The sequence below is a fragment of the Harpia harpyja genome, chromosome 4 (genome assembly GCF_026419915.1).
Source record: "Harpia harpyja isolate bHarHar1 chromosome 4, bHarHar1 primary haplotype, whole genome shotgun sequence".
NCBI classification, from domain to species: domain Eukaryota; kingdom Metazoa; phylum Chordata; class Aves; order Accipitriformes; family Accipitridae; genus Harpia; species Harpia harpyja.
Genome location: NC_068943.1, coordinates 59,917,139 through 59,932,072, shown reverse-complemented (window position 1 = coordinate 59,932,072; position 14,934 = coordinate 59,917,139). Strand labels below are relative to the sequence as shown.

The following is a 14,934-nucleotide window of genomic DNA, read 5'->3' as shown; positions in this document are numbered from 1 at the left end:
CAACCACAGGTGGTCAGAGCCATCTTGAAAAGGTATGGAGCACTATTAAAAACACTGCAGGTTTCTGAAAAATGGGGTAGTTCTCTCAAACTGTGGCTACACTGGAGGGATTTTAGGTTCTGCATCTCTTTGCCTGTTTACCAAGTGCTGAAATGAAGCCGTTGCAGCTTCATGGGGGTGATTGACTGCAGCCTTAGCATTGGTGCTCAATGTTGGCATGTGTGTCTTGGGAGGACAAACCAGGCTATTTTTGAACAATTATTGTTAATGCATTTCAGTCACTCCACATTTATGAAGCTGATTGATTATGGGGTTGGAGAAATCACTGGGAATTCCCTATCAAATTCACAGTTTTATAACTAGTGACTTGAACTGTGAACAGACAGGAGGCCCAAATACTGTGTACATTATATACATTTAAACATATGCCGCTTTTCAGGGAGGGAGAGCCATAAAGGATTTTCCATTCTGTTAACCTCCCATGATGGCCAGTGACCGCAGTAGATTTGGAAAGGCATTTTATGGGGTAACTTGAGTCTCAACTACTCTAAGACCTTGTAAAAGGTGTTGGAGGAACCGGGTAAGCAAGCTTAGCAAGTGACAATCAGATAAGCCCACATAAAAAGTTACAGATATAATCTTGCAAAGAGTCATCCATAAATGAGAATGAAATTTGCACTTTGTCAACATAAACAGGTCTTTTTTTCTGAATTGTGTTGGTACCAGCAGAACTGCGGCTTTCATAACCTTTTCTTTCTGGCCACAGCAAGTTGCCGTATGAAGTAGCTCAGCATTTGGGTATTTGAACGTGTTTTGCCCTCATAGGAGAGACATTCACAGTGTTTTCTCCAAAGCAGCTGAGGGTTTGGGCTAATCAACATCCATAATGAATGAGCAGTGTCCTAGCAGCATCTGGAACACAGCAGTTATGACTGAGCGCTCTTTCAATAATGAAAAGAAATAGGAGATCACTAATCACAAACGCAGGGTAATTACCCATGTTAGATATCCACCCTTTGTTCATTGTCAGCCTCTGTATTTAGGCATTGTGGTATAATATTTTTAAGTGGCAGCGTGGATAAGTAACCCCTGTAATACAGAGTTTGTGTAGGGAGAGCAGACAGGGCAGGATGCTGCTCTCTGGGCGGGATATGGGGAATACATAAGGTTAAAGCAGTTCAAAAAAAGGAAACGGGTACAAATCAAACTGATATTTTTAAAAAATCAAAAAGAGAGGAAGTTGGAAGGCTTACAGAAAGCAATGCAGGTTAATATCACCAGTTTGTAAACAGCATAGCCATAGAGAAACTATATAAAGCTTGCATAAAAGTGTTAAGCTGTCTTTTTATCTTGTTAATTCTTTATTCTTTGTTATTCTTGTTAATTCTTTGATGTGAAACATATAAGAACTACAGTGTGCACTTCCTTTTAATTAATTATACTGATTAAAATATGGTTTATGGTTTTTCCTGTAACACTTTCTGAAAAGAAACCTGTGCTTCCAAAAGACACAAAGACCAGCAGGTTAAAGCGTGTGCATCTCTGCATCCATAAATACATATTTTTCATGTAAGGTATAAAATACTAGGTAGACTATTTTTCAGTAGGCTGATAACATAAAAGCAATGACATTACATTTGCCGTGCAGTATCAAAGACCTAGTCTTATGCTCCTGGAATTATTCCAATTTCTACAATCCTTTATCTATTTAATCTGTGATATTACAGGCTTGATGTTACATTAAAAGTATTAAAAAATCCACAAGCGGGTTAACTTTTTTTTTCTATGGGGATGTAATAATCGTTCGCTTAAGAGATTCTTGGTTCATGTAATACCAAAGTAATGGAGAAGGCACTTTCAGTTACAAATATTCATGCTTTATTTCATATAGTATTATGGAAATGAATTGCACTTTACCTTAGAGTTTTTGAAGGCCATGATTATAGGTTTGTTGCAAAAATATCTCTGAATTGAATTAAAAATAATGAATTTAGTATTGTCAGAAGCGTGGTCATATGAAATCAATGGATTGCCATCCATTCCAATTTTTCTGGAATTATCTAGACTTTGCCGTCATTATCTTATGCCCCAGTGTATCTTGCAGAATATTAATGAATCTAAAAATAACTTCTGAAGTTTGCAGTGGGATCACGATTGATGCAATGTGATAGAAGATTCGGTGCAGCATCTTGTACTTTTATTGCCCTGCATTGGTTTCTGGCGGCCCAGGGTTTGGGTTTTTTTTTTTGCTTTTTACCATTTATCAAGTGTTCCTAATCTGAGAATCTAAGCAGCAAAAATAAATTGCTCTCATAAACATCTGACATGAAATATTTCCCCTTAGCATTAATCACCGAGTTCAATGTGGTATTACCCTGATTTTTGAAGAAGAAAAAATAAGCTCAAATACCATCTTTTTCTTCTTTTTAGGTCATCTTTTCCTACTTTCAAGAACATTGTCATGGTAACTTACACATTATCTTTTACTATTTTTTTTAGCATGAATTACACAGGTCATTTCTGTCTCAGTCTCCCCTCAGTCCTGCTAGGAAAGGTATGAGCAGGTATTCCTGGGAGAAGCAAACCTGGGGCAGCCAGGAAGCGCTCAGTGCAGGGCGAGTTCTTCTACCCTGATGGTCGACAAGAAGATTAAGTGTTGCTCGTTGTGTATTTTGACATTCCAGCAGCAGCTACCACAGACATTTGTGTGGAAGAGGGATCTGGGGCAGCATTGCACATAAAGCATGTGTAGCAGAACAAAACCCAATACCTCTTAACCAGGCAGCCCTGATGAGTCACATTTGAATTGTGTGCACCAGGTGCTGAGGAGAGACCCTCCAAAGAAAGGCTTGGAAGCAAGTAATAGTAATAGTAATGCTGAGGTGAGTTTATCAGGGTTTATTTATCACGGTGTATTTATTTTCTGCCATCAGACAGTACAAGAGCAAATTCCCACAGTAATGAGTAAGTAAGAGTAGTCTATGATGAAGGGAGGCTTCTGCAATAGAGCTTGGCGGCATCATTGCAATTTTAGATGTGCCTTTTCCAAGGAAAATGCATCCTTGCACTGTTTTAAAAAGTGTCTAATTTCCAGTTTGAATTTCAGGTTATGTTGGAATTTTTTTAAATTTCTTTTCTCTTGTCTGTTTTGGGATGGGGGAGGGTGTTTGGAATTTTTTTCTTTCTTTTTCCTTTTTTTCTTTGTTTTTCTTTTTTTTAATTAAGATTTGCATTTCTTTATCATGCAGGCCTCTAAGCAGGTCCAGCTAAACCGGGAAGGTAATATCTTATTGTTTCTGTCCGTGTTAGAGAAATAACTCTAACATGGAGCATGCTATTAATACCTTCTGGCAGTGGCCAGGTAGCTGGCACGACTGGGGCTGTTTGCCGGCTTCCTTTTAACCCTGGAGCCAGTGGCCTCGGCAGGCAGCTTGCTGTTGCTGCTTTAGAGCCAGCTCCGCTCCCCCTGCTCCCAGCAGCACTGATGTGTCGAGGAATGACCGAAGCCACCTTGTACTTTACATCTATTGACTTAAAAACTAGCCAAGTGACCCTGATGGAGCACTGTGTAAAAAAAGGTCTAAAGGACTTTGACTGGTTTCTATTTCTTTTTACTTGCAAAGTTAAGGTGCAGTTATTACTGTCAGGTCTGTGCTACCCCCTGCCAGTTCTCTAGGTTTCCTCACTGGCTACTTCCAGACAATTTCTTTTCAACTAGAATTATAACTGTTTAGTGATTAAGCAATAAAAAAAGGGATAACTGAGAAGGTGCAGCTCTTGGTTGTGAGAAAGGGAAGCTGAATTGTACTGACACAGGCAAAACCTGCTCTGGTGCTGAGCCGGCAAGGAGAAAAGCAGACCTGAAGGGAGCATCAGTACCTCTCTATAAGGGTAGCAGGGTGTAAAATGGGAGCTGATAAGGTAGTTGGACATTATTTTCCTGTTGAAATACTATTATACTTGTGACCTGGGTAGTCCCTGCAAGTGTTCTGCTAAAATAGTATTTGAATGGAATCAGCAAATCTGGAGGAAGCGTGAGAGTTGACGTTTTCAGATAAACCAGTAGAGTTTTTGGTAATTCTAACTCATGCTGCTGAAGCACGTTATATCTAAGCCCATGCATACATTTCCTTTTACTCCAGATAACCAATGTCTTAATACTTGTTTACAAAAGTGGGGAGAAAAAAAACGGTAGGCTATGGATTTACTCTGAAATAGGTTGTCTTTTCTGTTTAATTAATGCCTTGGAAACAAAGTGGCATTTGTTTCTGTTTCTGCATGTAGGTGTTGCTGGAGAAGATGAGTGTGCTTTGAATTCCCACGCATGTTTGCTGTCATGCTCGCTCCTGGATGATGCAAGCTGAACGCAAGTTCAGCCTTGTGTGGTGTGTTAGTGACCTGCTCCTGGTACCGCACCATGCGCAGCAGCTTTCTCCGGGATTGTTTGATTTAACCCCCTCTGGCTTTTCTGTTTGCAACCTAATTTGCTTGTATTGTGAATTGTAAGATACTCATCTGGTGTTAATACATCACTGATTTAACCCTGACCCTGCTGCTTTGATGTAAGCAAAGCCCACGATTTCCTTACAGTGCTTAGAATAAAAGTCAAAAGTGTTTTTTAGATACGTGTTTACAAAGATAATTCTGTTTGAAAGAAAATGGTTAGCTTGTAACGTATGTGGCTTTATATATCCTTGCATTTCTTCTGAATATAAAACATATATTATTCAGACAAGTAAGTATGCCTGAAATCCTCCAAAGGCAGGTTGTCCTTCTATACATTTCAGTACTTTTTCCTGCTACAAAGAATAAGCCTGTCTAAGCAAGATGCCTGGCACCTGATTTTGCAGCAGGAGGTTGCCCGCAGCTGAGTGCGCTTGCTGGCAAGTAGGCAGCGTCCACAGAGGGGCGGTGAAACCCCCCTGGGCTTGGGGGGGCCACCTTATCTTTTCCCAGGCCCCCGCCGTGCTGCTGCATGCATCCTACCGCAGATCAGCGTGGGTTGACTTGTGGCATGTCAGCCAGATGCAATCTGCAGATGATGCCTGGCCCACCACCTCTTCTGCAGAGGAGATCGGGGCAGCTGTTCAGGTGGAAAACTGCACGTGGTTGTCTCCTGGCATATTACTGTAGAATATTGTATCGTTTCGGAGGTATTCCCTGCTGGTTTTACTATCCAAGCTAACATAAGATACTGAGAGGTTTGACAGTCATGACTCCAGAGTCTTTGTTTGCCAGTGATGCGCTTAATTACTTATGTAATATATACCTGGTGTTTTTCCTGGTTAACAGAGGAGGTAGGAGATTTGCTTGGCTGCAGAATATTCAGTGATCTGGAAGGAAAAGTGACATGGAGTAGTAAAAAAATTATTATTTATTGCTTAGCCATGAGGAATTCAGAAGTTGTTAAGAAGCAGCAAAATTCATTTTTATAGGAAATGTTATGCTAGATATTTCTTTGATTTACCCTCTCACACACCTAACTAAGAAGTGGAGAAATAAGTTCCATTTTATTTTAATCATGTATCACTGAATGGTTGGGCTTCAGACCAAAAAAAAAAAGGACAACACTTCTGAACTCTACTACTTTTGTTAATAACTTTTATTGAAATTCTGGCTTCTGCAGTTCTTTTAATTAAGAAGAAACCCTCCATAAAGCACTTTGCTTACCGCAGTATCAAAACCTGTTAATAAGGATAACAAGGTTTCCTTGCTAGCAAGCAAATGCATAACTGCAGATGTAAAACTATTTTATCAGCTAGTCCTTTCCAAAATCACTTAGTGTCTTTGTTGACCAAAAAAACTGGGAAGGCTGAAAATTAGCGTGGGTTCTTAATCACAGTGAAAGCTACCAGGATGTCTGAAGGCAAGTTGGGTTTCTGGTAACGTTATAGATTCGGTTTTTACTTATGCAAGGGACAGCTAAATCTTTAAAACATACTACTCTAAGGAAAAACCTAAGCCAGGAGAATAAAATATCTTTCAGAGCAATGAAATTACGTTGAATCTCAACCTCTGTGGAGCAAATGACTGCATTGCCTGTACCAGAAAGATAAGACCTAAAAACCCACAATACTCCCATTGCTCCAGGAGGCAGCTGCATGGGTACAGAAGTCCCTGTCTGTACCTGGCTGGCTGGCTGGCTGGCTGGCTGTGTTTGCACACAGGCATCAGAAGCTGATGCTTTTTCACTATCTAAAGAGTTTGCTTTCCTGGTAACTCAAGATTGGAGAATTCCTTTACAAAGAGCCTTTACAATGATCTTACAAGCACCACATCAAGTTAAGAAGGCTTTTATGCATGGGCCTGGTGCGTTGGCTGGTGGCTGCCCGTCATGGGGTGTCACTGAGGTTTCTTTTTGCCTCCCGATCACTCAGGACAAGGTCCATGGGTCCCAGTTCATGGCATCTCTGCTCTTCCACTTCCACATGATCTGAAGCAGTTTTCCTGTGGGCCCATCTCGGTAGTGGCACCCATAGCCCAGTGGCCTCTGGGACCCCAATTGAAGGAGCTGTGAGTGGGCTTGTTCCCATGGGATGTGGACCCTGTGCTCACTCCTGGCATGTCTGAAATCCACAGAGATGAGTATGGGCACACAGCATCACCTGTATTCTATTTGCGTAGAGTTTTAAAATGTGCCTGCTTTTAATGTGAGGTAGTATCTAACTGGACAAACCCTGCATTTCTCTCTGTCTCAGTTCCTTGAATGCCATAAAGCACTCCCTGTGTGAAGGTGGAATTGGCTCCTTCTCCCCTTGCACGTGACACCTCTGCTGAACCATGGAGACCTGCTCTCCTGGTAGCTAGCCAGCTCTCTGCTTGGCAGCACTTCTCTGACTTAATGGAAGAAAGTCCCTGAACCTCTGGGTTCTCTGAACCCACCTGGGTTGTGGCTGTCGTCAACACCTTGGCATCTTTGTTCAGTTGCTGAGCAATTTTTGTTTCCTACCCCTTGGCAGGGTGTTCTCCTTACCTCTCTCAAAGCTTTGTCTGAGGTGTTTCCACCTGGGTAGGCAAATATTTGCACGTAGGAACCTTCACTGTCTTTGGGCCAGTGAGCATGAGGCATGGCACCCCACTGATTGCACCCGTACCAGCATCTCCCTCATGACCACCATTTGCTAACAAAGCTGACTTCCTAACTTCTGTGTAGGGAGATGCCCCAAGCCACCACCCTGACCTGTGGAACGAGCCTTAGTCAAGACACTCTGGGATCCAAATCAAATTTACCACCAACTTACGTTGCAGTCCTGGCAGTGACCAAGCTCCCTGAATTCTGAGTGTTTTAGGAGGTCTCTGAATCAAGTGGAAATTAATATGAATAAAAAGATATGTGAATTCAGAGGGGTTTATTTTTGGTTTTCCAGTATAGTGGCTAGAACTTAAAAATACTGGATGTATCGAAGTTGGTGGGAACCATTTCAAGTAGCTGGTGAAACTGAAGCAATAGAGAACGATAGGTTTTTTTTAAGTTTGAATGTGTGAGGATTCGTTTTCTAAAAATACATATTTTTTTAAGTGTAGTTGCTGAGATACAGAAAGTTGTGCTTCTTTTTGTCTCTCATATAAATATTTTTGCAGCGCGCTCTTGTTCCCGAAAAAGAAAAAAACCTAGAAGACCTAATTCATGGCTGGGGGCGGGGGGGAGTTTGTGTTTCTTGGATGTTTGTTTTGCAGCTGCTTTTTATAGCCCAGGCTCAGGAGGGAAATGGGAGGAGGGGTGGGAAAGCATGTGGGGAGAAAACCAAGACAGTCGTAGGACATGGATGTCCATTCCCACACCTTTCTGAGAGCATTGAGCTTGGCTTTCCAACCTGAAGGTGGGGATGCACATGCCGTTTCCATTGCACACGCATGTGCTCTAACAACCCCACTCGTGCCTTTTTCCAAAGATCACATCCGTCTCTGTGAAGGGCTCAGCTGAAGGCCAGATTTCAGTCTAGTAGGCAAGCGTGCCATGCTTCAGGGCTTCGAGGCACCGCTACTCACACTTCTGGTATGAAACATTTACGACAGCAGGTCCCCGTCCAGTGAAGGGGCTCACGGTGCCATCATTGCGTGTTTGGTGGCTTCTGATAAGTGAATATTTGTTAGCTTCTGGGTTTATTTTTAATGAACGACTCATTCCATTTTGGGTTTGCTTAACTACAAGAGATCCAAGTGGGCTGAAAATTTCTGTAACAGTAGGAAGTATCAAAAGGGATGCCTTGTTTCTTGCTGAGAAGGGAGCAGAGACACCAAATTTGTCCTGCTCCTGAAGGACATCTTAGGGCAGCGATGAGAAGTTTTAATTTCACAGCTCCATCTTCTTTTTTCTTTCTTTTTTCTCCTCCTTCGGAACTTTATGGAGGATATAAACTAACGAAGCATTAAATAAAACTAAAGCCCAGTTCTGAGCAGCCTGATTTACAGCCCTCTCAGTTACATTTTAGGTTGGTCCACCTGAGAGTGTGATAACTATTTAGATACCGTCCAATCCACATAGGAAAGTTTTAGCTGCTTTACAAATAAGACTATGCTTTATGAGTACACTTACACTTCTATAAAATGGCATGAAGAGACTTAGTGTAATCCAAGAGTGTCCTTTTGCTCAATTTACATTCCTTTTAACTGACAAAACCTGAAGAGGAAAAGAAAAAGCCTCCTTATACCTTAGGCTTGTGCAAAAACATCTCCACCAGAGCTGGGAGCTTCGGTCGTCTCCTGTCTGCTCACACTTACCATGCGATTAAGCCATAAAATCATCTTATGCAGAGCTTAAAGGCTGCATGGGCAGACCCTGGCCTGGAGAAGTCTGTCGATGGGCTCACATGACTTGGCATGCAGTTGTGGCTGGAAAGCCACAGAAGTCTACTAAGAGTTTGGCCTTGGAGTCCGTCCTGTCAAGGACTATGACCCAGGGCTGCTTAGCCTAGTGCCGCCACTCATTCCCTTCCCTAAAAGGTCAAGACAGAAATCAGCCCATGGCCGTGGCACACGTGTTGAGGAAAGAGAGATGAAGTTATGGAGAGAAGACCCGTTTTCAGATGTTGTCCGTGAAACAAGACTTGTAACGTGTTACAGATAAGGGGATGATTTTAAGTTGGTGAGAAAAGCTGCTTCTGCAGTAGTGCTTCTGTGAAAGTGAGCTCAAAACTTTTTCCCAGTAAGGTCTGGGAAAACAAGGATGCTAAAGCTGGGGGGATTTAGCTGGGGGAGCTGAAGAGGCATTGGCTTTGCAGTCCCAATTTGCAGCAGTTGCACCGGTTGGGCTAACACTGCCTGTTTCTGCTCATTTCAGTGGAGAATGGTTTACTCCAGCAAGAGTCTGTGATCTGGTTTCAGTCCAATGCCTCACAAAGTCTCAGGCCTTAACTAATGGATTGCTTGAGATTTGACTTTTCCAGTGCTTCCTAATCAAGGAATGTATAGAGAGATATTTCAGGGTTTTGTTCAGGCTTCATTATGCAATCTCCTGCAAACACATCTTCTTCAGGCAGATCCAAGCTGGATTTTTTTCAGTGCACTCTTAATCAGACAGGAAAATATAATAAAGCCCACTGCCAAATGGAGTTAAGCTGTCAAAATCCTCACCAAACATTTTCTTTCTGCACAGTGACCGCTGTAATTATGTTCTGCTGTAATTATGCTTGCAGAGATATTTTATACAAGGTATTTTCCATGAGACGTGTCAATAACCGTTGCCAAGGACAAGAAAAACGGTGCGAGAGGGCACTTGCTTCCAGTCCTAGATTTCATATCTGTGTTGTTATTGATCCCTAATGTTTAATGCTACTTTTGTGCTGTTTTGGAATGTACTAAGTAACATTATAGAGATGTACGATTAATTTAAAAAAACTCCACAACCTACAGTAATAGTTTCCAATAGGATGTTGTTTATGAGCGTAATTGCTTGCTCAGGCAGAGGCCTTTCCTGATAGTCATCTCTATAGTCTCTATGGTATATATTTAGTTACATGACCATTACTGAACTTTACTGATTCATCATTCAATCAAAATTCTCCTTAATTCTACGAAACCTTTTCTAATCAGAAGCATCCACATGCTAAATACATAACTTGATCTCTGCACCTTGGTCTGTTGGCTGATTTGGTCGTTAGCAGATGAGATGATAAATGTTTCATGAAGACTGACTCATCCAGTGTAGCTACCGTAAGTTGCTTACCAGCACCTGAGTACCAGCATTAGGGGAGAGGCAGTGATATTTGAAGACAAAAAAAAAGCTTAAAGTGCATGCCGCTCTCATTGTATGAGGTCTTCCTTCTTAGAAAGTTTCAAGTTTTAAGGTTTAAATCACCGTTTTGATTTCTGCCTTGAACTGTGGTAGTTCCCTGTGTGACTGATGTCCGGGCAGAAACCCTGGCACAAAATTCTTCATGGACTTCCACATGCTCAGCTTCCTGATCACTGACTTCTGGCACCTCATTTCTTTCCCGATAGCATTCTTCTGGCAGTGCCTTTTGTGATAATTGCACACAAAATGATCCCCTTGCTGCTTCTGTCAACATTTTGGTTCATATCTCACTTGCTGGTTTGGTTCTTACAAAAAATGAAACAATACATGAATCCTTGGGAGTACAAGAGAGGGTAAAAGGTAAAACTACCCCTGATGCCTGGGGGAAATCGCTTGTAACAGTCCTGAAATGTGGTTAGTAAAAGTTGATGGGTTTAATTTGTCCAATGATTTTATCCTTGTGTATGAACTACTAATTCCATAAATGTAAAGGATGATGTTGCGGTGGTTTGGGTAGATGCTAATTGTATGGGAAAAAGGTATTTTGAAATAATGATAGAAATTTTAGTCTGGTAGAAAACACACAAGACCTGGAGATGCCCTTCTGCTTTTATTAGCACCACAGTGTCTGTGTTACATATAGAAATTCAGTGGATATACAGTGATTCCGATTGCTGAAACTATTCCAATGACTCATAAGGAAACCTCCCTCCATACTGGCTGCACTTCCATCTCCAAATATTTTCAATTTTTTTCTCTATCACTGATGGTGCTTCATCTGGAATGACTTTCAGTACACAGTCATGCTCCCGGCAATCTCAAATGTTTATTCTGCCAGACTCACTATAGGAAATAGTTTGTAACTATAGGCATACCAGTAGGTAAGGCTAATGGACTGGAGATCTCAGGAGGCCTTTTCACATTGGTGTTTATTAATGAGTTCCCTATCATTTGAACTTTATATATATATATATATATATTCTTTATTTTTATAGATATATATATTCTTTATTTTTATATATATATATATATTCTTTATTTTCTGGGCCTTTGACAAGATCCTTTTACTATATCCCAATATCCATCTTGTCAGAGAATAACTACTTTTTAAGATGTGACAGGACTTCTCAGAGCAAATCAGTGCTGCTTCTTAACTTGCTTCTAAGTTTATATTGACACTAGAGCCCATGTGTAAGGGAACATAAAACTCTCCTGAATTTCCAGACTGCAATGTCCTGTACAAGACTGTGTTTTGGATTCTTGTTTTCCCCTGTATGAAATCTGTTTTTCGTATGTGATGAGCTTTGTGTGGCGGCTCCAACCGCTGCAGCATCTGCAGCGACAGCTTTGGGGATCACCAGACTGGAAAGAAAAGTGGAAGTCTCAGATATAATTAAATTTCTACAAGTTTTGCAAAAGTCTGCAGCTAAGGAGAGACCCAAACTGATGCCTACATTGAAAGGAGGGGTGCGCAGAGCCCAGCCTTCCTATGTCCTCTTTGGCAGCCGCTGGCTGGCCAGGTGGCATGTACTGCTCTCGCTTGGTAGGTGTGGAGCCAGTCTCTGGGTCTACTGAGGTTATTTAAGTGGTACCAGGAAAAAAGGAGACATGGGACACAAATCGTCAGGAAACCAGAACTCGCTATCCTGCCTCCACTGTATGCCTGAAAAAACATTTTCTTTCTCAACTATTCTTCTTGCAATTTTGTTTTGTAGGAATCGGAGTTTCTCTGTCTGGAGTTTGATGAGGCCAAGGTGAGCCAGATGCTGAAGAAACTCTCGGAAATAGAGGAGAGCATGACTTTGTTAACTCAGACCACTTAAATAAAGAGATTGCAACTCAGAAAATGAATGACCCTCAATACTTCCTCTTAATTCCTGTTTCTGCACATAAAATAGGGAATGATTGTTAAATCCCGATTATAACTGCAAAATGCATTCACAACCAAGTATGGGCTAAGTCACACTGTGACGCTTTCTCCGTTCCCTCCTCCAGGCCTGTTTTCCAAGGCGGCGGCAGCATTGTTTGCGTAAAGCTTTGTGTAATCAGGCCTTCAAGTGTAGTGTAGCTTTTCTCTTTTTCCCCTCAATCAATTTTTGAGTCTTCCAGATCCTCTAAATACTGGGCTGGATGAACAGCAAGGGTAAATTGGCCAGTTGTGGCAGGGGAGAAATGAGCAGAAGAAACAGGCAGACTAAGGGGGGGGCTCATGTTTATCCTTCCAAACCATGGGCTATCTAGGATGAATCCACCTGCGTGAACTCTGCCTGCTTAGAGCTTAAAGCCTGGGAGAGTAGATGAAGTGCAGCAAGTTCAGGGAGCAGAGACACAAACATACATTTCTGTAATTGTCAGTCTCTATGCTGCTGAGGATTAAATGGTTCCCATGGGTGTGAGGTGGCCAACCTTGCTGGCCTGTTCAGTCACCTACCCGATGCCATGGGGAGCCAGGGGACAATCAGGGGGAGCATCTCTTGGGCAGTGGGAGGTGCTGGTTTCCCAAAAGGAGCAGCAGCCCTCCTGTATGTGCTGAGTGCCTGATCCAGCAACCTGCTGGCAAGCCTTCAAAGCCACTTCTGACCTGCCTCCCTGAAGACCGCCTACGCTCATCAGCCTTCCTGCTCTCAAGCTGTAGTGGTGCAGCCCTGGCACTGAGCTGCACGGTGTGTTTGAGAGGCCAGTGCTTTGTCAGAGCACAGTTTAACTTGGCTGCTCTCAGTCCTGTTTGTCAGAGAGGATGGGCACCTTTTCCCATCTGTCGGGTCAGAAGGGAACACATCACTCAAGCCAGTTTGTATCACTGCATTAGGAATTAACATGTCCTTTCCCGTGCCTGTCCCACTGCCACCTCATCTCTTACAGCCACCTGGTTCTCCCCTCCATCTCATGGAGGGACTGTGCAGCCCACAGCTCCTCGCTTTCCCCATCTGCCTCCAGCTGATACTTGTCAGAGTGGAACTGGACTGTAACCACCAACCGATCCTCACGTTGGTCCCTGGGTAACTGGCTGCCAGTGCGGGTGTGAAATGTGGAGTGGTTGCCGATTCTCTGAGCTTTCCACTTGCTTTTTCATCAAAGTTCATTAAAATGTTTTTCTGTGTTTTAGAGCATGTTTAAAAAAAAAAAAAATCGAGGTCAGGGAAGGATCATGATCTTAAGTAACCTGCACCGTGTCAAACATACTTATTGTTTTATTTTAACATGATCAGAGAATAGGAAAATATGCTATAAATGGAAATTAAAGAGAAACAAACTGGGAACAGATGTCAGGAAGTATTATTTCATGCAGAGAATAATAAATAAGTGAAATGGCTAACCAGGCAAGGAGGCTGAAGCAAAAAACATTGGGGTCATTTAAGAAATAATTGGATACTTTCCTAGTAGAGGTGTGAAGTTAAAAAGGGGCACATTTTTATGGGTGGCTGCTTCTCTTTCTTCCTAATCCTCCCCTGCATATCTAATGATCCTTATTTTCTTCTTGGTGGATCTTTGTAAACTATTGCGCAAAATGAGGAAAAAAAAGCTGAGTGTTTTGAGGACCACGCTCTGCCCGACCCTTGGTAAGGGCACAGGGAGTGTCACTGGGCAACAAAATCATTTCTGCTTCATGAGGTTTGACGTGAGCAGGGAAAGAGGATGCTGCGCTTCCCCAGATTGCTGTAATCCCCAGCTGCTACTGGGGCACAGAGAACAGATTTCCCTTGTGAGCAGGACCATGCATGCCTTCCTACTGAGATGGTTTATGTGCGTGTCTGTCCATCTGTCCCTCCCAACAGAGTTTTGAACCTCTTGGCCACTTTTGGCTGAACTTGGAGGAGAAGAGGCCTCCAATGCTGCTCTGCTTTGCTTCCTTGACTGAAGGACACAACCACCCATGGCTTTTTTTTGGGATTCATGGATGTTACTTGTTATCGATGTTCCAGTTAAATATCTTGGTGGTGTTGGCAAATGAAAGCTGCTCGTTATGCCCTTCATGAGAGATTTCAAATTCGTTCCCCAAAGCCCAGATGTAAACCAGACTTGGCCTGAACACGTGGCCGGGCAGCTTCTGCTGTGGCTAGGGCTAGGCATGGGTGCTGGCCTCCTGCATGGATCCGTCTGAGCAGACATCCCAGCCCAGCCCTGTTGGCCATAGGGGCCTTATACTGTTTTGGAGGAAACTGCTGCCTGCCATGGCACCAGCTCCTGTGCCTGCATGCTGAGCCATGCCAGCAGTGCGACACCAGGGCCATCACTTCCCCCTCCTCTTCCTCCTTCCTTCAGGGGAGCAGCCACATGGCAGAGTGCCCCGAGCTGCCAGTCGAGCCTGCCCAGCAGTTTGTAGATTTACAGCAGGGACATGAGCAGCTCAGCACAGCCAAAGGAGGAAAGTGAGGGAGATGGGGAAGCAGCAGGAGGAAGGGCTGAAGGAGGGCACCTGCCTGAGTCCGACCTGGGAGAGGTTTCCCTGCCTGGTCCTCAAAAGCAGCCAAGGAAGGAGCTGGGACACAACTCATGTGACACTCCAATATCCTTAACCTCAGAAAACTCCCTTTTGTACCTGTCCCCCTGCAGGTATACCTGCCTGCAATCTGCCCGGTCTCCATCCTTCCTGGTCTACTAAAAACTAAAAACCACTTGCAAGTGGGACTGCCATGTGCCACTGGCCTGGGGCAGGCTTAGTTTCAGTCAAAGTCTGGATATTTAATATAACCTGCATC

At 43.0% G+C, this 14,934-nt stretch overlaps 1 protein-coding gene across 1 annotated transcript in view; it reads left to right on the top strand.

Moving 5' to 3' along the window:
• Window positions 1-12,085, top strand: part of COMMD1 (copper metabolism domain containing 1) — an 81,394-nt gene extending 69,309 nt beyond the window's left edge. The window contains exon 3 of the mRNA XM_052784252.1: window positions 11,950-12,085. Within this exon, the coding sequence (XP_052640212.1) occupies window positions 11,950-12,057 (108 nt within the window). The 3' untranslated portion in view covers window positions 12,058-12,085. The remainder of the gene's footprint in view (window positions 1-11,949) is intronic.
• The last annotated feature ends 2,849 nt before the right edge of the window (window positions 12,086-14,934 follow it).